Genomic DNA, 25,487 nt, shown 5'->3' with positions numbered 1-25,487 from the left:
AGATGTATGCAAGGTAGTTGAAAACTATTTACAGGCCTTAAGTACCTACATGCACAAGGGCTAGTACATTAGGCTCTTGTCACTGCGTGGTCTGTGTAGGGTTAGATGCTCTTGTCATTGTGCGGTGCGCGATCTGTGGGCTGGTACACGAGGTTCTTATCACTGCGCGGTCTTTGTAGGGTTAGATATATGTAGCCTAACTTACATACGCATCCAGTATTTGCATTCATTCATGAATAACTTAATTGATAAATAAGCTAGGTAGCTGCAATCAGTTAAAACTACAATCTGATTCTCATATAGTGACAACTCCAATCAGTGATAACTATAATCTGTTTGGTTATGCACATAGCCAGTGTGAGAGCTAAAGATCAACATATGAATATTTTAAGCACACAATGAACTAGAATTCTAATAAAAGATCAACATATGAATATTTCTCATATAGTGACAACTCCAATCAGTGATAACTATTATCTGTTTGGTTATGCACATAGCCAGTGTGAGAGCTAAAGATCAACATATGAATATGTTAAGCACACAATGAACTAGAATTCTAATAAAAGATCAACATATGAATATTTCTCATATAGTGACAACTCCAATCAGTGATAACTATAATCTGTTTGGTTATGCACATAGCCAGTGTGAGAGCTAAAGATCAACATATGAATATTTTAAGCACACAATGAACTAGAATTCTAATAAAAGATAAACCAGGGTTAGGACACTCTCACTAATTCATCCATTAATTGTTAATTTTATTTTCTTTCCATATTTTTTGTTAGTCTAAATAAGAAAGTGATTTATTTAATTCTGAATTGTATTTGCTGCAACAACAAAAAAACAAAGAAAAAGAATAACAGTTGGTCCCGGCGGGGCTCGAACCCGCGACCTTCGGCTCATAAGACCAACGCTCTAACCAACTGAGCTACGGGACCATTGACACCACCCTTAATTTGGAAATAATAGTATATCATATATACACACAACTATCAAGTGAAGGTGGGGGTCATAAACCAAGCATGAATTCAAATACAATTGCGACAGATTCCTAACCTCATGTTATAACATGGGACCATTACAAACAATACTAACAGCACGTATATAATTTTTAATTTGCTTTTGAATATCAATTATATATATACTAGACACAACTGACAAGGATGATAAGTTTTTGCAATAACAAATTTGAGTATGGCACTATTGTATGATGATCATAAAAAAAAAGATAGAATAAATTACATTGATATTTTTTGAGATTGGACAAATTATATATGGGTAGACAATTTATTATTACCTTTATCTTCCTTCAATTTTAGATTGTGTTGTCAGTGATACCCCAACTTTTTCTTTCTGGCAGCACACCTGTCGCCAAATTTTATAAAATATCAATTTTAATCTTTCCTTGTATAAAAATTTTCCTTTTAGGTTTGGACAAATCATATGGGTTATGTGAATTTTCATATTAATAAATATTTGTAATATAATATATTATTATATTGTAACATAAGGGCCTACTACTTTTCAAACTCGAAGCCACCTTCTGGCATTTGGCTAATACGCCCTACAGTCTACCGTGTGTAATTTGTTCAAACTTTTGGAGAGGTCATATATTATATTGTGATATAAGGGCCTACTACTTTTCAAACTTGAAGTCACCTTTGGCATTCGGCTAATACGCCCAACAGTCTACCGTGTGTAATTTGTTCAAACTTTTGGAGAGGTCATGTAATTTACTCGAAAAAGTAATACCCTATTGGGAAGGCAGTTATGGTCCTGTTTGTGGAGCGTTGGGATGATGGAGAAGCTAGAATCAGGCCAACATTTAGCATTATTCTGCATTAAACAACCGTTTTTTTTTTTTTTTTTTTTTTTTTTTTAACCCGGGATATCTGGGAAGTCACGAACCCGAAGGCCCCTCAATAACCCAACTAATCCCTGAGGATTCGGAATAACATCTCCCCACCTGGATAGGGTAAGTCACTGTAGGGACAATAGAGGCCAGCGGCAAAGAACACTCAGCGGGACTCGAAACCTAAACCTTGGGTATGCAAAGCACCAAAATCTAGCAACCAAACCGTTGGGTCATATCCGAAGTGGATATTAAACAATCACTTTTCTACTTATACACCCATCTTTATGCTCGTTTGTCCAAACATTACCATTACACCAAGTAATGACACAATTATATATAGGATAAAGTGCAAAAAAAACCCCCTCAATTATATCTAAATTTGCAAATAACCCCCTCAACTATATCTAAATTTGCAAATAACCCCCTCAACTATGTCTAAATTTGTAAATAACCCCCTAAACTATGTTTTGTGCATAAAACCCCCTAAACTATCACATTTGGTTGCAAAATGCCCTATTGTCTTTACTTATTTTTCATTAAATGACCATAATACCCTTTCTTATTTAATTACACTTGATATATTTTTCTTGTTAAAATAAATTATGAAAAAAATTCATACTAATTTGATGAAATATTCTCCATTAAATTTGCATAAGTTTGCCTTTAATTATTTAAATAAAAATCTTAAATATAATTTTTTTAAATAATTTAAGTAATTTCTTAATTTTCATGAATATATTGCATTAAAAAGAAGATAATTTTTATTTATGTAATTTATTAATTTTTCTTGAATATTGTTTGAAAAAGAAGATATTTTTTTATACTATTTTTTTTAAAAAAAAGTGAGTATAATAAGTTTTATTATAATAAGTAAATCATTTTAGAAAATGATAGCTACAACTTTATTTATTTATTTTTCATCTTTATAATCAATTGATACTAATTATAAAATTAAGGTAAATGGTATAATTAATATTTAAATAAGAGAAAATAAAATAAAAAATAATTTAATAAGAAATGACAAATTTAATAACAAAGGGTAAAATAGTCTTTTGTGATGGTTTTGTCCTTAATTACAACAAATCTATAGTTTAGGAGGACAATCTTTAGTTCAGGGGGTTAGTTGCAAACTTTACCCTTATATATATTATAATCATGGAACAAAAAGGACCAATACCTTTAAAAGACCACACTATGGAGCACGGACACGGGACACGGGTATGATACGACACGGATACGGTGATACGGCAAATTTTAAAAAAATAAGACACGGACACGGCGGGAATACTCCTATATATATATATATATATATATATATATATATATATATATATATATATATAATTACTAGAACCTTGCACATTCATTTTCCTAATAACAAACAGGTATATATATGTACAAAATTGCAAATAAAATAACAACAAATAACATGACCAATTTTAATAATTTCATCTCTGTTATAAGAAAAATATAGACAAGATAAAACAGAAAATAAATGAAAAATAAAGTTGATCCAAATTACAAACGAAGATGTGTAGAAAAGACATAGCTATAATGAGCTAAATATGTTTATGAATAATATACTTTCAGTCTTTCACAAAGTCTTGTTCATGTAACTTAAATAAAAAATAAAAAAAAAAGTCTTGTTCATGTAGAGAGATAATTGAAGAAGAGGAGTGACTGAGAGAGGAAGCGAGAGAAAATAAATTTTCTGTGTAATACTCTGTTGTCTGTAGTTGTTTTTTTTATTTTTTCAAAATTTTACTTTGAAACTTTTAAAATTAGTAAATTACATTAGGTACCCCATTTTTGATCAGGTAGATTCCAATCTTGTCACTATTTGTGGCATGGTCTGCTGTATCATTGATTGTGAACCTATGTATCTAAGCAATTTGCATAGATAAATCACTAACCTAATAATCAGAACTCATATATACATAAATTGCTTTTTGTCAATGTTTTTACCAGAGTTAATATTTATTGACAGTTTCCTCCCACCTGTTATTTATATATATATATATAAAAGCAATTGAGCCTCAAGCATAAGCAGATGGACCTACCTTCTGACCATCCTGCATAGTCCTTAATTTGTACTTATAGTATTGGCTCTCAATAAGCTGTTGAGAAGCTATCTATTTCCTCTTCCTCTAGCTGTTCATCCTTTTTCAGCTTCAAAGCTCCTTCACAAGTAAATTTTCTTCCATTTCCTCTCCTTCACAAAACCTCTCTCTCTCTCTCTCTCTCTGAAGTACTATTTCAGTATTTCTTGTGTCTCTCTCAGGATTTCAATTACTAAATAAACTCTCCTTGTTCTTTTTCTTCTTATGCTTGGTCTCATAATTTCTAGAATTGGTTATTTATCATGTTCTCTTTGTAGTTTTCTGCTGCTTCTGCGTTTTTTTTTGGTCGGGTACTTTCTTCCTCTAAACATAGCATAGTCATGGCAATGGTTACGTTGACATCAACCCGCAACACCAATCTCTCACAAACCTTATCCTTAGAAAACCACCACCACCTCCGCGACGCCTCCTTTTCTTCATACCTAAATGATGCTGAGAATTCATTGACCACCACTACGCATGAGCACCTTTCCTTGGGAGGAAAGAAGATTGAAGATGGAGAAATTGACGTATTCGGAGCTGAGAAATACTTCAACGAAGGAATGGATGAGGAGAATCCAAGAATTTCCGACAAGGGTGCAACAAGGTACCGGCATCATGAGAAGGATGAAGCGGTTGATATAGGCCCCAGAAAACCAAAACCCCAACTAGGAACTCAGAGTGTTCCTTCTGAATCAAGTCGGAACAGCCAAAGCATGTTATTGCATAGTGTCCAGAGAAATTTATCGCGAAGAAAGACAAACAAGATACATCGTGGTAAGAGTTTCTTTGCGAGTCTTGGTTGCAATTGCTCTTGTAATGACAAGGACTCTCTTGATATTGATGAGCATGCTTGCGAAAACAATTCAAGCAGAGGCCTAAAGTGTGGGGTACTTCATGGCAAAACAACCGGAAAAGGAACTGTCAAAACTGGCCTTGTTTCGATTGATTTGGCTCCAATCAATAAATCCCATATGGATGCATCTCTGAAGGAGGACTTGAATTCTAGGAGAGGAAAGCTGGCAGTTGAAATGCAATCACAAGAAGAGGAAGAAGACGAACCGCGAAAGTCACTAGAGGTGTTTGGCTCCCCTATCTTGGAGAAGGGAAAGAGAAGAAATTCAAGGGTTGAGAGGAGATTAGCCGCGTTGAGTTGGGATGCAATTCCAAGGGTGGAAGAAACCGAAATCTCAGCAAGTTCTGTTGGAATGGACAATGATACAGAAAGTGATGCAAGCTCAGATTTATTCGAGATAGAGAGCTTCACAAACAATGCCAAGCCTTTTCTTGCTAGGCAGGCCTCTGCAGGTTGCATGTCTGGCTATGTCACCCCAACCACTTGCTATGCTCCAAGTGAAGGAAGCATAGAGTGGACTGTTGTCACTGCCAGCGTCGCGGATTTCTCAGTGATGTCCGATTCTGAGGAGCTAAGAACAGCAACAAACTCCACAAATCTCAACAGAATGGTTCCAGCTGCCAAAACTGCTCCAAGCAAAGAGATACAGAAGCGACTACCGAGTCTGCTGAGCTGCAAGAGCCACAAATCTGTGAGAATTGCAGGAGATGCATATAGAACAAGTAAAACTGCAAGTCCTGAACCAAGAAGGCACCACAGGTCAGCCTCCTTTGCACCGGTGACAAGGTTTCGAGCTGAAACTAAGCTGACAGGCATTGATTCCAGAAACCGCGCACAATCTGCACGCGCTTTGCATCTTTTGCCTATTCACTAACAAAGAATTGCATCAAATATACGAAAACTTTTCATTGTAAGTTGTATCGAGTATGGTAGATCTTTCACTTCACTTGTAGTGGCAATAATTTGCAGCCCAGGTTGTAGTTCATAATCAAAGCTTAGAATCTATTGATGTTTTTTGGGTGTATTCATTTGGTTTATTCAAAGTTGCTTCTGAGTACAGAGGCGTGTGTTCACAACTCACCCATAAAAAGGCAAAGTCGCTTTAGACATTCTGCTGTTCTATGTGATACGGAGAGAGCTATAAATTGCAGATTTTAATTCTCGTGCAATTTGAGCTGTTGAAATGTGGTCCATAATTTTTGTGAGGACCACCATTAGGAGATAGAAATGGTGTCATTGTCTAATGCAATGTAAAAGTTCGGTTTGACAAGAGTAAGGTCTCAGGGTATGAGGCCGAGAGGAACATACACCGATGCACCATAAAGTTGGTACACTGTCATATTTTCCTCCTTTACATAAACCTCATTCCAACTCAACAGTAAAACTGCTTCACCGTGATTTAAAGGTCACTGGTTCAAAACGAGAAACAACTTCCACGAGGAAAGACTGAGTACATCTGATCCTTTTCCAAACCTGCAATAGCGAGACCCTCGTGCAGTGAATTATGAAACAAGAACGTTATCAACATCACCGGTATTTTTACGGAGAAGTTCCATGCTAAGAGTCATTAATTCTTCACCTTTCACAGTACTTGAAAATGACACAAACTATGGTTGTGTTCTTGAGCATGAAATACCAAAATGAAAAGTGCTTTCCAGCTACCTAAAAAGACATTCTTTCATACCCTTTTAAAGCTCTCCACTAACACACATTAAATTTACAGAAATGCAGGGGGACCAAAAAGAACTAATGTTTGCAATGACGGGTCAAGCTTTTCTACTTCATACCTGCTTCCAAGTGATAAATTAAAGTAGGTGAGGTGAGGAGGTAGCTTTCAAACTGAACTCCAATCTCGTGAGTACTCATAAATTTTAAAGGAATGTTGTATGGACACGTTCCATATGTTGTAGTCACATCAATTTGGACTTTTTTTTCCCCCCAGAAGTACAAATTGTTCCAATCAATTTCATAACCACTTTAAAAATAAATGGGTTCATGATCTTACACCACTCATTTCATATCATACTAATTTAGTAAATGGTATTGGCATTATAGCAAGGAAAATGACAAACATCAAGGATTAATACACATTTAATGAGAAACTTATAATACACTTCTAGTAAAAGAAAATTTCTTATTTTTTTATTTAAACAAATGTGAATAATGTGTATAACAATAAAAAATCCCTACACATTTATAAGTAGCATAAAAATAGGTAGTTATATATATATATATATATATATATATATATATATATATATATATTAATTGGTTCGGTTCAACCATAATTAACCCCAAACCATAATTGAGCATCGTAAACAAACGATCTTCTTTTTATTTTTTGAATTGAAACTGGATCGAATTGTACAAAATTGTACCCCTAAAATTATTGCTTTAGAACAAATCTTTGTACTTTTTTTTCTCTTTTTAATCGTACTCTTCTTCTTTTTTAATTTTTTTTTTTTAAAAATTTTTTCTTCAACAAATTTACATTTCCTTCCGTTAATCAAATCCTAATTTTTTCCCTCCAAAGTTCTTGCATATTTTTAATTTTTTTTAAGAATTTTTTTTTCTTGCATGATATATACATGTGCAATGACCTTCCCTCTTTTCTTACTCTTTCAATTTGTTATTAAATATTATACATTTACGGTTTTTTGACAATCGTTTTTTGCTAGCAAATTAGTGAAAAATAAATAAATCATGAAAACATATTTGGTAACATTATGTCATTAAACAATACTGCATCTACTTCATAAAAATACCCAAATCTAAAAGAATAATAATAAAAAAAGTAGTGCATTTTCACTTATTTTTGCTACTGTAGTTGAGCAACTCTAATGAGATTTTTTTTAAAAAAAAAAAAACAATAAAATGTAAATATAATTTTTTATGAAGTATTGCAACACATTAATTGCCATATATATTTTGTTTCGGAATAAATCACAACACAACAAAAATTATTGTTTCCGCTTCATATGAAATAAAAAATGAAAAACAAAAAATTGTTACCAAAAGTTTCTTAATGTCCCTTTATGTTTATAATTTTTTTTTTTTTTTAATTTTATTTTATAGCAAACCTTTTTCATGAATTTGTTTCTAAAATTTTGTTTACAACAAATTACTATTTCATGAATTGTTTTTATACATTAGGTACTAAAGTTTTGTTTCTCGAATTCGTGTCTTGTTACACTCTTGGTTGATAAAAAAATTGCTACACTCGTTGATAAAAAATATATTTTATCATGTGTTAATATGCCACAAGTGAAAATTAATGTTAGGGAGAGTATAAAGATTTTATAATATTGGAGACGTTAGTCGGTAAAATGTAGAAATTTTTATAGATATAGATATTAAAGGAAAGTCTAGATAAAGTATGATCTAAATGGTAGATATGATGATTAAATAAGTGAGAGTTTCAGTTGTAACAACAAGCTTCAAGAGTAAGAAACTCTAATGTTAAGACTGTAGCAAGTATTTTCCCTCTTGCTAATCAAGTATTATGTGTGGCTAAGTATTGTGTGTGAGGGTGCATAGGGAGTTTTACTAGGAAACTTTACGAGCCACGAATGAGAGTGGTTGGAAACTCTATCTAAGTTTCATAATTGAAGGCTACACCTATTTCAACTTGTAACCTACTAGTATGGATCAAGTCCTTACCAAAGATACAATCCTATCAAGCGGCATGGATAGGGCATGGATGAGAGTGCTTTTGCGAGTATTGCACGATTGAATCTAGATAGTTTAAACTTTAATCCTTAATAGAAGGCTACACAGATAATTGAAACTCTAAGGCATGTTTGGTGTGGGTGAATGGAATCAAATCAGATGGAATGAAATACTTTTCTTTCCATTCTTGTGTTTGGTGTGGGTTATTAAAGGTGGAATCATCATTCTCCACTATTTTCAGACAATGGTCATTAAAACAAAACCATTCATTTTCTTTACCAATGGAATGGGCATTCTATTCATTCCCACATGGAATAGGATTAAAAAATTATGACTAAAAAACCTGTTCATTATCTCTTTTCTAAATCCATCTTTGTTCTCTTCCAACCCATCAACATTTTCCAATCCATCGACTTCGAAGTTCCTTCCACAGCCTAGAACCATGGTGACGACAAATGTGGCCGAAGTAAAGGAAGCTATTAGACAATCTAGAAACACTTTTGAGATTAAAGACCTTGGAAGTCTGGATTGCACCTTCAACTCCTTCGACGTTGCCACAATCTTCGTCCCCGATATCAGATCAATTATACTTCTATCCATAATCCAGCTATCTTGCTTTGCCGCCATCATCATCTCCTTTCTCAATGGTGGAACATACAAGACCACAACACAACACAACCCAACCCAGCCGTCTCTCTCGTCTCCAAGCACTGGTTTTACCTTCGTCGTTTGCCTCCGCTGTCTTCCTTAACCGCTGGAGACAGATTCGACTTCCTCATCTCCCTCCGTCTGCCTCTCTCACTACCCTTATCTCACCGCCACCGCCGAAGATGCCTCCCCTTTGTTCGATTACCTTCTTCTCAACATGGTGTCTTCTTGCCTTCTTGCCCTAATCTTGCCCCAATTTCATTTCTTACATAAATTTTTTTTTTTGGTTAATTTTTTTTTTTAAAAGTTAAATTTCTTTATTCATGATAAAAGGGTAATTGGGAGAAATCAATATGAATTAATTCCATTCTAGCTTTTAAATTGGTTCAATCAAACACATGAATGAGAATCATCATTCCATATTTACAACATATTCAATGTTTGCAACCAAACACTAGAATGGAATGGTTATTCCTATTCCATTCTTAGATTCATTCCATTCCCACCCTATTTCATTCTTGCACACCAAACTAGCCCTAATACTATCTTTCAAGAAGTCTTTCATTAAGTACGAAAATTGGTCAAGGCGCCTCTCTCTTTTTCCCAAGTTAACCCTTCCTCTCTTTCAAATCTTCTATACAGCCTCCAGATCCTTTATCGCCATATCCGAGTGATAAAGTAATAATATTTTTTATGACAATTTTAAACAAACATAAAGGTAATAATATATTAGAATACATTTGTGATAAAATTTTAATTTGTATTTTTTTTTTTTTTTTTTGTGAATAAACAAATCTAAAGTAATAATATATTAAGTAATAAAATTCTAGTAATTTGTAATTTTTATGTGAATCATTCTAAGCAAACCTAAAGTAATAATATATTAAACTACATTTATGATAAAATTTTAATGATAGAAAAAGACGATTTCTACTACTTCTATTACACTTTTTTTTTTTTTCTTTATGTTTATATATGATTTTATTACTTAACTAGAGTTTAGCTTTCTTTTGCTGCTAAATCTGATAAACTAGTAGCGTTGCTGTAATGTTTTGGTGCAAGTGGTATCATTTAAGAAAATAAAATGACAAATTGTTTGATGAATAAAAAATCATTCCTAGTTTTTTAGTTTATTGTTTCTAGAGGGACCCAAAAAAAAATTATTGTGGGACCGAAAAAAAAAATTTATTGTGAAGAAAGATGAAGACAAGGGGATGAGCCATGTGAATAATGGGGTCAAGAAATGATATTGAAAACCAGAGGTAGATGAACCATAAATGCAAGAAATGAATATATTTGCAAGAAGTCAAAGTAATCTAAGGAAAGTATTCCATGTGATGAGAACAGCCAGATTAAACACAAGTCTTGACAAGGAGATTCAACAAGGCCAATCTAATAATATGAGTTCGTACATCTTAATCTGCATGGCAAGCTTACGATACCAGGTTGTATATTTGTTCAGACTATTAAAATTTGATAAGAGGTAAAAAAAATAAAATAAATAAAATAAATAAAATAAAATCTATTTTTATGAAAGAAGGTCTAGAGAACGTTACTGTATTATAACCTGGAGATGGTTGGTTTGAAACAGAAATAGCCTAGAGATATGACTGTGTATATCTTACTTTTCAAATTTTGCAAGAATAAGAGCCTCGTGCACTCACCGTGCTGCTTAAAGGTCTAGGGAATGTATAATCCCAATTTTCTTGCCAAAATAGCTATAAAAAAGAAGCACGTTGAACACTTCAAGGATGGAAGGGCATTCAATGGTCCTTGATCAAAATTCTAGTAACCCAGACCTTCATGTTGAATTATTTATAGGTTATAAGTGCTGGTGCTACCTTAAATGACTTGGTTATAGTTATGACATGGTATCACCAGCTTATTAAATACTGATACGCAGTGATATGACCCCACTAAACACTTTTACTTATATGACATGATACAATTGGTTGATGATACAGATAACGAAGTATTAAAGGTGCAGGAAAGTATTCCTCTTACCTAAGGTATTAGATAGGAAAGACCGTATGACTGTAGGAGGCTTAATTAGTTAATATTATTTTGCACAAAGTAACTCCTTTAGTACTCGAAGCACATGAGGCGAATTTCATAGTCAAACCTAGCACACATCTGTCAACATCACATTCAACCTGACTGATCTTGAACTAAAAGAAGCAAACTTCGTCGACAACTAGTTCAAATCTTTGTATCGATTGTACCAGTGACAAGTACAACAAGACAAACTTCTCTTTTAGATTTCTCTATTGTTTGATAGTACACTGAACACACTGCACCCTTGTGGCAATATTCGTCATATTAATATTTGGTATATTGGTGGTACTCTTGTTTGCTTGCATTCCGTCTTATATATGTCATATTTTACCAGGCAATGACCATATGACCCTATCAACATAACTTTAGCAGCTACTCAAATATCTAAACAGAATCAACATCATAGAAGCATACATTATCATAGAATCATCATAATGTAACTCAAGATCAAGTCCTTGAAAGAATTTCTAGTATAACTCTAGAAGAGAAACGTTTACTATCTTAACTCAAGCAAGACTCTTATCATTAAAAGACTACATCCTAGATAAATTCTAGGATCACTGTGTTCCAAACATGTATATACCATCCACTAGATATCCTAAAAATTTGATGAAGTTGCCTCGTGCTCGCCTAGTGGAACAAGCTAAAGTGAAAAATACATGTTCTATTTAATGACAATGATTCAAAAATAGAAAAGAGAGAAAAAAAAAATCCAGAAGAAAGGAAAAAAAAAAAAAACACGATAAACATAATTGGTAACACATAGGAGGTCAAACCTTAGAATGTTGTTGGTTTAATAAGTAGCCAATTATACAAGGAATGGAGGGATATTTTCCAAACCTTATTAATGTGAAGAAGGAAGCATGAAAGATCATTTGAAATGTCAAGGACAACACTCACTCCAAAGAATGGCACAATATAAACCTAAGGCTAGTCGGTAGTGCCTTTGATGTATCTTATTCCATTGATTTATTTACTAAAAACATGATCAAGTCTCGAGCAGAGTACACATGATATTTGCGATTCACAATAATGGGCAAATTTTGTAACCAAATAGGAGTAGATTGCACGGGGAAAAAACGTGAACATCAGTAACCATTCAAGAACAACAAACACGAAAGTAACCTTAAATCACTAATAAACGTTTCGTGATCTGACAGATAAAGTCCCCCTCATAGCATATATTTTATCATGTGTTAATATGCCCCGGCCTCAAAACAAATTTCTTGCTCCATTTTTTATGCCCCGTCTATTTAGAGTGTGGCATGAACAAAATTCACATTTGTGTGGATGTAGAGTGTGAAAGAGAGTTTGAAAATTCTATAATATTGAATATGTTGTAAATATGGGTAGAATATAAAATTTTTTGTAGACATGTAGATATTTTAGAGAAGAGTTTAGAGAGTAGATATGATGATTATAAGTAGATGAGAGTTTCATTTGTAACAACAAGCTTCAAGAATGAGAAGTTCCAAGGATGAGATTGAGCCAAAAAAACATCCACCTGTTATGTGTGAGAGTGTTCTGGGACCGGGAGTGAAAACACGTATTCTGGACTGGTAGTGTTTGCACTACAGCCGAACATATATATAAACTTTATTCCACTAACAGAAGCCTAGTTTACTTCTATTTCTTACCACATGCACACATAACACACATACAGAAACTCTAGTCTACGTACTATCGTACAACTCTAACTACTTCACTAAGCTGTTGGCACGAGCGTTGCATTGTGAAACTGTGAGCGAGTACAATAAAACTCTACTTTATTGACCTACCTACATCTCACCTAACAAACATGGGTAGATGGGAATGTGAGTTTCATTAAAAAGTACATATGATGATTATAAGTAGATGAGATTTTCATTCGCAACAACAAGCTTCAAGAGTGAGAAGTTTCCAAGGATGAAATTGAGCCACAAAAACATCTACCTGTTGACCTACCTACGTCTCACCTAGCAAACATAGGTAGATGGGAATGTGAGTTTCATTAGGGAGTAGATATGATGATTATAAATAGATGGGAGTTTCATTCGTAACATTAAGTTTCAAGAGTGAGAAGTTCCAAGGATGAGATTGAGCCACAAAAATATATACCTGTTGTGTGTGAGAGTGTTCTGGGACCAGGAGCACATATTCTGGACTGGGAGTGTTAGCACTACAGCCGAATATATAGAGAAACGTTATTCTGCTAATAGAAGCCTAGTTTACTTCTACTTTTCACCATATGCACACATATACAGAAACTCTAGTCTACTGCCATACAACTCTAACTACTTCATCAGGCTATTGGCACGAGCGTTGCACGGTGCAACTGTAAGCGAATACAGTAAAACTCTACTCTATTGACCTACCTACATCTCACCTAGAAAACATGGGTAGATGGGAATGTGAGTTTCATTAGAGAGTAGATATGATGATTATAAGTAGATGAGAATTTCATTTGTAACAACAAGCTTCAAGAGTGAGAAGTTCCAAAGATGAGATTGAGCCACAAAAACATCTACCTGTTGTGTGTAAGAGTGTTCTGGATTGGGATTGTTAGCACATATTCTGGACTGGAAATGTTAGCACTACAGCCAAACATATAGAGAAACTTTATTCCGCTAACAGAAGCCTAGTTTACTTCTACTTCTCACCACACGCACACATACAAAAACTCTAGTTTACTGATGTAACACTCTAACTACTTCACCAAGCTGTTCACCAAATTGTTGGCACGAGTCTTGCACAGTGAAACTGATGTGTGTTTTCAATGATAAATCACTCGCAATTACAGCTGCAAATGAATCGAGCCGAGCCGAACTCTGGCTTGTTCAGGCTCAGCCATAGTTGTTAAAAGTGCCGGAGGCGCAAGGCGCTTACAGGAGCAACTCATGCGCCTGTAAGTAGCTCAGGCGAGACCCTTTGATTAGTCGCGCGCCTTTATGTCAGAGGCTTTATTTGTTATTTGTTTATTATTTTTATTAACTAAATGTTATGCTATTTGTTTATTATTTTTATAACTTATTATTACCGTTTTGGTTTACAAATTTACAAAACAAAAAAGAAAAAGAATAAAATAAAATAAAAGGAAAATGAAAGTGATTCAAGTCAAGTGAATCAAAGAAAAGGGGTTAGGGCTTGCGATTTGAATCAAAGAGAAAGATTCAAAGTGAATCTGCCGACTGTGACTGCTCTCTCACGAATCACGATCTCATCTCTACTAATTTGAATCCAGATAAGTTCTATTATTCTCTCTCCCTTCTTTTTTTTTCTCTCTCATTCTTCTTTTTCGGTAGACAACAGACTTTTTTTTTTTTTTTTTTTCTCTCTCTCTCTCCTTCTTCTTCGGCAGACAATAGACTTGTTCTTCTTTCTTCTTCTTCTCTCTTTTTTTTCTCTCACCTTCTTCTTCTTCTCTCTTTTTCAACATAATTTTTCTTTTTCTTCTCCCTCTCTTCAGTTTTATTTATTTATTTATTTATTTTATTTATTTATTTATTTATTTTTATTTATATGAAATATGTATTTTTTTTCATCTAGTAGTAGCTCAATTTTTTATTTTCTTAAAGAAATTTGTTTCTCTGAACTGGAACTGGACTACACAACTCTATTTTTAAAAAAAAAATTGAAATTTTAATATTGCTTTGAAATTGAAATCTGGTTTTGCTAATTGACATGAAATCTAGTTTTGCAAATTGAAATCTGGTTTTGGAACTGAACTGGAACTAGACTGCACTACTCTATTTTTTATTTTAAAAAATAGAAATTCAATTGATTTAGTTGACTATTGAATCTTTATATATATTATTGCATCTTTATTGGGTGGTTTTTTTTTTTTTTTTCAACGTGCACTTTGTTTCAGTTGGGCGCGCAGGCTCCAGGAGGCCTTTGCACTTTTGTGCGCTTTGAGCCTTTAACAACTATGGGCTCGGCTTGTTATGTCCAGAATGATGCTTGGGCTTGGTCGATCTTGGCGTAACCAGGCTCGGGCTTGACTCGATGGAGATTCGGCAAGCTTGGGCTTGAGCTCAACTTAGCTAGGGATCAGATCACATATTCAACAAATTACCATGATCTCTAATATGAAATCCAATCTCTATCTTCGACCAGAAACAAACCCATCTGATCTTTATCTCCCTCTAGAAAAAATCCATTCGAACTCCATCTTATAGAAGAAAGAAAGAAAAAATAGAAATAGAGAATAAATTTCAAAATGAAATCAAACCTTCAAAGGTTTTATCCCTGATCTACACCTTAAAATCTGTTAGAGAGAGAGAGATATAGCATAACTCTGAGTTATTTGATGAGAGCTGTTAGAGACAACAAGATGAGAGTTGGCAGAAAGAGGAGATAAAGAAGTGAGGAGCATTGTGGCTATAGAATTCTATGTCTAGGTTATTTGTACCTCGCTTGACTCTAGCAAATCAAAGGTTGAGATGTGTTAATGATTAATGGTTTGAGATTCAATCTTATTTGAATGATGGTTCTTTCTTGTTTGGGCTATAAACCTTTTAAATACATAACGGTGGAATATGGGCTAAACATTTTAATTGTAGATAGTATTACAAATTTACAAATGAACCCTTACTAAATGAGCTTATTCACGAGCCTACCGAGCCGAGCTCAAGGTTGCTCAAGCTCAGCTCGTTTACTAAACGAGCTTGAAAGGTTAGCTCGAGCTTGGCTTGTTTACTAATGAATAAGCCCGAACCAAGCTTTTAACAAGCTGAGCCCATGAACAGCTCGGTCATTTGCAACCCTACTTGCAATAGAAAGAATCCTTGTAGGATATGGCTATTTAGAAGGTGTCGAACCTCAAGGACCGTGTTGGTACTGTCAAGTGTAAAACTAATTCTTATTTGATTCAAAGAAAGAGAAATGTGTTATTTTTTACTTCTAAATTACAATGAATTGAAATTAAACTAAATTAACGAGAATAAATATCAAGATAATGGGGACTTAGGAAATTGACTTCACCACTAGCCTCATACCATGGTCAATTGTCTCAACTATGGGGAATTCACACTTATTCACATTCGGGAACAAAGTGGCTACAAAGGCACTTCAATTCAATTAAGAAGGCGTATATAAACAAACACTAAGCCATAACTCATCTTCGGTTGGCACGAATTGCCTATCTAACTATTCTAATCTACCATGCAGTACAACTCGTCTTCCCTAGACATGAATTATCAAAACATTAATTCATATATTCGTTAAGCACGATTGCATGATCACTACTCCTACGATCACAGGAAATAGAAGAAGTTTGAATTTAATTATAATAAAATCAATTCTAAGATAAGAAATTAATTTCATTAAAACTGATTATAATAATTAAAACCCAATTGCTTAGTATAACTAAGTCAATTGCTCACACCCATGCAGTCAATATACATAGAAAAATCCCCAAAATTAAGAACAAACAAACCATGTTACTCGGACTAGGGTTACATTAATTCCTTAAGAATGAATTTAGCTACATATGGAGAAGGAAGATATCATCGTTGTTCGTGCATAAATCTTCTCCATGGACCGCCAAAAATCCCTTAGGATCTACTTCTACAATCTTCAATCCAAAGCACAAAATCCTAAAAGTCGTCAATCCCCTTTCAATATGTCTTCTTATCTTCTTTTATATTGGAGAACAAGTCATAATCCCTCTTAGATAAGCTTTACAACTTTTATGGATAATTAGGTCCATAAGGAAACAAAGAAGAGATGTTTTACAACTTTCCTGCAACTTTTGGAAAGTTACCAGAGTTTTGTGCTCGAGCACTAACCTTCAGTGCTCAAGCATTGGGTCCTTGTGCTCGAGCACTAGGTCTCAGTGCTCGAGCATTAGGCTTTATGCTCAAGCTTTTTGATTTAAAATTTTCGAAGCGTCTTTTCATCTTCAAATCTTTCCGGTTGAATCCCGACTTGACTCAAAAGGTCCGAAACATCTCCTTAAGCATCAAGAACACCGTTCCAAGTATAAATCCATGGAATTGTCCATATATTCGAGTAAAGACCTATAAATAGCAAATAAACAAAAACAAACATAAGAACCGAGATAAAGGTATCACTAAGGCATTAACATATGCACGTTTAAGAGTTCGAATATGAAATATTCAGTACTTATCAGGATCTCTCAACGAGTAGCATGTTGAATACGCGACCAACTCTAGTCTCGACTATTTAATAAAATGTTTGAGCATATATATGATTACACATCAAAGTTATAGACCCGGTGTGGGGTTGGAGAGTCCCCTCTCCTAACATACTCTAGCGATATGGCAAATCAGAACAAAATAATAATAATAATAATAATAATAATAGTATTAATAAAATTAAAAATAAAAATTGGCCCATTTTTTTACCAAAGAAAGAGATGGTTTGTACTGCTTCTCTTACACTTTTTTTTTTCCATATTTATATATGATCTTCTTAATAGCTAAAAAATAATTAGTTTATCATTTTCATAAACTTTACTTTTGTCACTACTAATCATTAAAATAATTTCAAATATCTTAAAAAAAAAAAACTGGATTCATGATCTCACACCACCCAGTTGATATCATAGTAAAAAATATTGTATTATAATAAGAAAAATGATGAACATCACGAATTTTCTCAAATAAAAGAGTAACGGAGTGAATAAAAGAATAACTGAGGTGAAACAGTAATGAGATTGGATGTGTTCCTAAAAAGTGGAAACTAAACTCACAAACTGTTAGTTTATTGATAAAACGCAACGAAAATAATTTCATGATATCTTGCGTTGCTCCAATAAACTATAAACATGGATATCAGATTTAAGCCTACTCCATCAAACACTTCCTAAATTCTAACGGAAATGCTATATATCAACAACTCCGATGTGTCACATTCAACTAATATAATATAACAAGCATAGTTCACCATTTTGATTTTTCTTTCACAAGCATAGAGCATCCACTTTGTTGCTAAATCTGATAGACTATTAGGTTGCTGCAATGTTTTAGTGCAAGTGTTATCATTTGAGAAAATCAAATGCCATGTTGTTGGAAGAAATTCAATTTTAACTTAATATTAGGTGTCGACTCCACCCGCAATCTCTGGTTCAGCATCTTCCTTCCCACCAAACCTCCACCGTCCGGCGACCTCCTGCCCATGATTGTCTTCTTCCACGGTGGCGGATTCACCTACTTTGTCGTCCCTGTCTTCTTCCACAGGGACTGTAAATATCCTCGCTGACCACCGCCAATTTGATCTCGATGCCTTCGCCGTCATCGCCTCTTACCACCGCCAATTTGATCTCAATGCCTTCGCCGTCATCGCCTCTTACCACCGCCAATTTGATCTCAATGCCTTCGCCGTCATCGCCTCTGTGCCTAACGATGTCGCCACGTGAGTTGCCAGTTATTTTCGAAAAATGTTTGAGAGTGATATTTGATCAAACCCGAGTGTGTGAGAGTGAAATTAACCCGAGTATTTAAGTTGATTGCTTCCAACTCCTCCATTTTCTGTTTGAGTCTCTGTGTGATTGGGACAGACTTGGTAATAACACAGAGCAGTTCAAACCTTAGAATGTTGCTGATTCTAGTTCAATAGGTAGTCGATTATAAAAAAATTTAGAGTAACGCTAGAGAGTCCGACAGTGGGACAGATCCAACTAATTTTATGTAAGTAAAGGCTAATATCATCATGACAGCGTGAATACTAATGACATCATGATGATGTCAGCCCTTCAGGTCGTCCAAAATCGCCCCTTCAGGTTTTAATATTCTCCCGGAGCAGCTCTTCTTCTTAAACATCAAGCAACAACAATACAGTGAGAGTCTAGACAACATTTTGGAGCCTAGAATGTATCACATAACAACCAAGTACCACCTGAGAACAAGGGAAATATTCCAACTACAATTCATGAAATTCAATAAAGTTGCCATCTTCAATGCACAGCAATAAAGAGGCTGAAGCAAAAAGATTACAAATTACAATTGCAACTCTTTTATCTGTTTGAATAAATTTACAAAGGCAGCAGATTTGCTGATTGATGCCATCCCTGCCTGTAATGATATAATTTTCTAGTTCACACACAAAAATCACCCCCAAACAACAAAATCAATTAAAGAAAGAAAAAAAAAATCCCCAATCTCAAAAGAAGGAAAGGCAAATAAATAAAACCTCACCAACTTTACAAGCAATCTAAGTGAAAGGAAAAATTATGTTAAAAGGCAAAACAAATCCAAAGAAGAGAAAGAAAACGAGAGAAGACACACCATAGAAGTCAACTTTTACAGCATCCTACGTCTTCGGACAAAACAATCTGATTATATGTACATTCGACCCTCCCAATCTTCGTAATCATCACCAATGACATGGTTTAACTTTCTGGTGTCCAAAGTGATTGGTCGAAGTATTCCCATAGGCACCTGAAACTTCAAAGTTAAAAGAATTTTAAGATATATATTATTATGTGCTCAATAAATTTTGAGAAATACACGAGCAGTCCCTTAATCCATATGTCACAGAGCATGAGATACAAACATGACACGTATAGTTGGGTGACAATACAGTTTCAAATCTAGTTTGACATTGCAGTGGTCAATTAACCAATGTGATCGATCTTCAAATCTTGGTTAGTCCACATTTTGAGAAGAAGGAAAGAAAAAAAGCAAGGAACAAAGGTTTATTGTTATTCGTTTTGCTCCAAAAAGTCGTTCTTCTTTGTCCTTACTTTTTTCCCCTTAGTATGATGTTGCAGATCTTTGTGATGCTGAAATTAAGTAAGGGGTTTCCGGTGAGACCTTACATGCAAATAGATGAAGATAGGATTACAAACACTCCGTTTTTTTTTGGAAGAATCTTAACAGTAGATATATTAACAAATCTAAAAGCAATAGTAGGATTTCAAAAAATTCAAATTTATGAACACTTCGAGGCTTCGCACAAAACTTTCTCATATATAAATAGCCAAAAACCTCAATATAACCCATGTTTGTACCACATTAACCCTTAGAAAAGGAAAAAGTAAAGCATTAAGATCCCATATCCATATTCCACCTTCAAGTTGGAAAATCACCTTAACAAACAAACAAACCGTTGCTACTCTTGTTTTTATGACAGCCTTTGCTACTTCATTTATCAACCTTTTTCCCACTATTCAACAGCAATACACTTAGGGCAAGCTTGACCATCCAAAAACAAATTTGCATTGCTCCATTTTTGTTCTAAATAAAATTTTCAAAATATCTCCATCTGTGGATAATGTTAGACAATTAAGAAACATGTTCTGAACTTGAGACTGAGAGTAGCTGAAATGAGGATGTTGAGATGGATGATTGACATTGCCAGAAAATACAAGAAAAGAGCGCAACTCATTTAACTTTGGAAGTGGCATCAATCTTGCCATATGCATGCAAAGCAAACTCACATATAGATACAAGAAAATAAGGCATGCTCTTCAACTTCAAAATAGCAAGTGGCACAATGATGCGCATGCATATGTTACATGATTCCTAAACTGGCCAAGTTACTTCTTGAAGGCCATTTACACGAAAGTACAAATACATATCAATTTCAAAGAATTTCTATTCAAGTGTATCAGATATAAAAACAAACATCTCAATAGGAACTATACCTAAATGTTGAAATCAGTAGAATGTGGGTCAGAATATTTACCTTTAGAATGGTATTGACATAAAACCCGCGCAAAAGGTTAATTTTTTTCGTTAATCCCAATCCTTCGTAGTTCTCTCAGGTGACAAGCTATTTCCTGAATGAATTTAAGACCCTCATCTCCATCTTTGAGTGTGTTAAAGGAATGCTCGAGAAAATTACGATCAGCCTCAAGTGCTTTCAACCTACCACTTAGATTAGAAACTTCATTTACAAGAGCAACAAAATCAGACTCTTTATGGACCAAGGACCAGTCTTCCCCACCACAATCAGATTCAATACTTTTATTGCTACCAAAATGGGGATTCTCAAATGATGAAATAAATCCTTCTTGACCACAAGGGATTTCTTCCAGTACAGTAGCATCATTTTGCATTGGCAAATCATTCTCTTCACTTCCACTGTTTACTTGAGAACCCCCTTTAGAGTTGAGCTCTTTCAAGTGACACAACCCATCTTCTTCCTTTCCAAAATAATCCTGGGGAACATCCTGGGGAACTCCATTATTAGAAAATTGTTGAAGCCTTTTCTCCAGTTTCTTCAAACTATTTAAAACGTATAACCTTTCATTTTCAAACTCTAACAATGAATCATTTGCAGTATCTGCACTCTTATCCCCAAACGACATAACCGTTCCTTCAATTGAATTGCCAGGAACACTTGCACTATTATTAAGGTGAATTGCAACAGAACATTTCTCTCTCACATCTTCTGCCTTCCCATCACAAGTGGGCTCCAATATGTTCTCCAACACTGATTCCCCGAATTTCTTCCTATACAATTCAAGCTCAGCTTCTAAATCTTGTATTTCTTTCTCCTTCTCTGCAAGAAACTCATTTGAATTCTGCAGTGCTTCCCCATCATATTCAGCTTGCTCTTCCATCATTCTTAGGCATTGCAAGGTTTCCATATGGAGTGTTGCTTTCTCCTCCTGTAATCTAGTAATCATGGCCATTGCTTGATTTACAGCAACTGCAGAAGCACTTCTTTCTTCCTCTAATTCCTTATACAAAGCACTCATTAGCTTCCTATCGTGCTCAATCTGGCGGTTTAACCGATCAACCACACTTTCACCTTCGATTTCACTGACAATGCTTCCATCTACAGACAAACCAGACTCATTTCTTTCAAGTGAAATCCTTCTTTGAAGTATCTGCATTCCGATAGAGCTAGAGGAATCGACTTTTAATTCATCATTATTTCCAGACACTCTAGGACTCGTATCATTCAATGATAATTCAATTCCTCGAGCAAAAGACATTTGTGACAACAAAAGCTTCAAATCTTCACTAACTCTTGTCGAATCCTTCGTAGACCTTTGCTCTGAAAGCACTCCAGATAACTGTCTTCCCCTATTGCCAACAGCTATCTTATAAGCATCCCCGAGATCCAAGTAATTAGGCATCTGCGAACTAGCATCACTAAGAACACGGTTCAATTCTATGCCTGTTTTACTTGCAATAATTGGTCCACTACCCACCTTGATTTCTCCACTCTCAGGAAGAGAATTTTGTCCAACCTCACCTGTTGCTTGAGAATCAACTGGAAGAAACCAATAAATACAAGAGAACAGAACAAAGTCAATTATAACTGCAACTAATAATGGAAACTTCAGACTTCACATTATTTTCTTTAAATTAAATTAAGATAGCATATGAAAATGGGAAAACAAATTAATTACCATGGTATTTGAGCAAATGGTTATCATGCAAACTGGATTTACTACCAGAATCTCAAAACATACTTAAACATTTAAGATGAAACCAATTTTTGTATACTCAAAAGTCAAAAATGACCGCATCTTTTAGTAAGCACGGAAAGTGGGGAATAGGAATTTTATATTCATTGTCAATGCTATGGACGAACTACATGGACTTATCCCAAAAAGAAAGGTGGTGAAAAAGATTTTGTGGCCTTTCTTTCATTTGGTGATTTAGGGTCCATTGGTTCAAATTGAAAAGAAAGATAAATAAAATGTAAAAGCAATATCCCAGAAACTTCAAACTTACAGGTGCCACTAGATACTTCAACAGGAATTTCCATGATTTTGGATGATGGAGGGACCTCATCAAAAGAACTGCGCTCAGATGGTGCAGAAGGATCAGCCTTGCACTCAACTTGTTGCCCAATTAGTTCCTCCAACCCATGCCCGATAGCAGCAGCAGCTGGTACAGATGTAGCACCATGGTGGGGGTCAACAATATCCAGCGCCTGTGACTCAAAAAGTGAGGGCTCAGGAGTGGAAGCCAAAGGTATCAATTTCTCCGTGGTCCGATCATCAGCTAAAGTAATAATGCGGGGCTCCAAATGTACAAATTGAACCGTGAAATCTTCATTGTGATCATCAGTTTCAGGAATCAGAACAGTTGCATCATCAACATCATGAGGAAGCGGTATTTCTGATTCAGAATCAGAAGTAATGTGGACCTGTGTGTATTCTATATGAGACAATGGATCGATACCATCCTTTTTCAGATCAGAAGTTGACCCAGATGGCTCCTCCTTTTTCTTCTTCAGGTCATCACAATTATGTGCAATAGTGGTTGATAGAGGTACACCAAGTTCAGTAGCATCCAATCCAACTGATTTAGTCTGAAGCAGTTTTGGGGCATAACCTCCTGAAATCCATGGCTCATTGCAACAAGAACAATTTCTTAAGCCTGAAGGACCAAGATCATAATACTGGAGTAACGGGTCCGGATCAAACCCAAGATGAGAATCGGAGCCAAATTTACCTACCAATGATCTACATGATTCGGACTTCGACTTATTTATTTTGGCAAACGAGAAGAGGCAATTTTCACACATTCTATGAGCATCAATAAGTTTATTGTGAACGTGACAAAGAACTAAAGATGAGATCTCCAATTTATGATTGGAGCAGAACAAATCCCAACAAAACCCGTCCTTTTCGTTACCAAAAACATGATCAAGTCTCGAGCAAAGTACACATGGAATTTGCAATTCACAGTAACGGGCAAATTTTGTAACCAAATAGGAGTAGATTGCACCGAGAAAAAGCATGAAGAGCAGTAACCATTCAAGAACAGCTGACACGAAAGCCGCCATAAATCCCCGGTAAACGTTTCGTGATCCGACAGATGAAGTACCCCTCATAGCCATTTCCCAGCAGAATTGAGTGAGTACAGAACTAGAAATTGATCTCCCAATATTTCCGGGATAAAATCAATAATATAACACTGTAAGGAAACAAACAAAGAAAATAGTACAGAATTCAGGATAAACCAAAGGAACCACTACAAAAATCAAAACATTCCCTGATTAGAACTCTAGTAAAACACAATGCACCAATGAAAACCCATCATATATCCTGAATTATAGCCCATAAGAACTTAAGAAATAACCATACATCAGAAGTTAACAAAACATAAAAATGTGAATCAATGAACTTGCACAACCACACACATCCATTTTTAGTAAAGGAACAAAATTCATAATGTTTCACTTCTACGCCATAAAGCATAAGCTAATGAAACAAAATCCTACATGCACACACACAATGTGGGAGAGAGATTTCTTAGAGGATCTGTACACATACAAACTTCACATATACCCTTAATAGATAAAAATATTCTTACCAAAAACACACACATAAATACAAATCTTGTTTCTACTAGGATAAATAACTGAAATACACAAACAACTGAAGAAGTACCCTGAAACAGAAGCTAATAAAATCAACATTATTCTCATAAAAGATCAATACTCAATGAAAACACACACACTCCAAAGCTGAACCTAATAAAATGCCAATATAGATTAAGAAATGAATTCGGTTGTGTTGTGGGATAAATATCCATAAAATTCTGATTTATACCATAATAAGTTAACAAACAAAATAATTATCCAAAAATATATATATATTAACAAACAAAATTTTCACCAAACCTAATACTCATAAAACCCCTGAGATTTGTCAATGAACTCACTCTTTGTGGGGTAAATATCCAAAAAATCATGATATATACCATAATAAGTTAACAAAACAAAATCTTAAGCAAACCCAATCCTCATACAGAATTGATACACATAAAAACGCCTGAGATGAGCCCTATAACACAAGTTAATAAAACAATTTTGAACAAATAAAAGAGAGAAAATAAACAGACAAACCCATTTCTCATAAAGGATCAACACCCATGAAAAAAAAAGTATAAACAAAACCCATGATCCTAAAATCCCAACATATTTAAAAAGAAAAGAGAAATAAAAAATAAAAAAATCCTCAGAGACTATCACTAATCATTAAACTCTACAGCTAAAAACAAAGGCAAATCAATAGCCACCAAAAACCGAATCAATTAATATCACAATTAAGCAAGCCCAATCAAGATAAAGAAACATATATATATAAAACCAAGTACCTGATTAGCTGAGGAAGTTTCAGAATAGCAGATAATCAATCATCTATAATTTGATGACAATAGCATTAGAAACTTATAACCGATTGGGTTTTCAGAGATTCAAACAGACTATGAGGAAGACAAAGTTTATATCTGACCAAAAGGTGTTGAATCATTCCAACGAATGTGTACTTTGCTTTCATAAGAGAGATGAAAGACGCCGACAAAACTAACTGGTCGGCTGCAACTTGAGTAAACGACGACTACCGAAAGTCCAATCAGGACAGCACCATCACCCACCCGTCCAAAAA

The 25,487-nt window shown here is 34.7% G+C and overlaps 2 protein-coding genes and 1 non-coding gene across 4 annotated transcripts; 1 reads left to right on the top strand and 2 right to left on the bottom strand.

Moving 5' to 3' along the window:
- Positions 1–867: 867 nt before the first annotated feature.
- TRNAI-UAU (transfer RNA isoleucine (anticodon UAU)) lies at positions 868–941 on the bottom strand. Its single transcript has one exon. It is a non-coding gene; the product is annotated as a tRNA-Ile (tRNA).
- A 2,968-nt stretch (positions 942–3,909) lies between these two features.
- On the top strand, positions 3,910–5,837 carry LOC132299943 (protein PHYTOCHROME KINASE SUBSTRATE 1-like). The gene has a single exon (XM_059796837.1). The coding sequence runs from the start codon at positions 4,299–4,301 to the stop codon at positions 5,685–5,687; it is 1,389 nt and encodes a 462-aa protein (XP_059652820.1). The 5' UTR covers positions 3,910–4,298; the 3' UTR covers positions 5,688–5,837.
- Positions 5,838–19,032: 13,195 nt separating this feature from the next.
- Positions 19,033–25,487, bottom strand: LOC132299942 (myosin-binding protein 1-like). 2 transcript variants are annotated; one of them, XM_059796835.1, is made up of 4 exons: positions 25,198–25,487; positions 22,822–24,012; positions 20,816–22,354; positions 19,033–19,572 (listed from the first exon to the last, which is right to left on the bottom strand). In XM_059796835.1, exons 2-3 carry the CDS (start codon positions 23,933–23,935, stop codon positions 20,853–20,855), a joined length of 2,616 nt encoding a protein of 871 aa, XP_059652818.1. In that variant the 5' UTR covers positions 23,936–24,012; positions 25,198–25,487; the 3' UTR covers positions 19,033–19,572; positions 20,816–20,852. The 2 variants fall into 2 exon arrangements, with proteins under 2 accessions (XP_059652818.1, XP_059652819.1); XM_059796836.1 differs by having other exon boundaries at positions 19,033–19,566.

Source organism: Cornus florida, unplaced genomic scaffold (genome assembly GCF_030987335.1).
Source record: "Cornus florida cultivar Cherokee Brave unplaced genomic scaffold, ASM3098733v1 CherokeeBrave_3.0.0_Hap2_Chr03, whole genome shotgun sequence".
Classification (NCBI taxonomy): Eukaryota; Viridiplantae; Streptophyta; class Magnoliopsida; order Cornales; family Cornaceae; genus Cornus; species Cornus florida.
The sequence above is the reverse complement of the archived record's forward strand: the minus strand, read 5'-3'. Positions and strand labels throughout refer to the sequence as shown.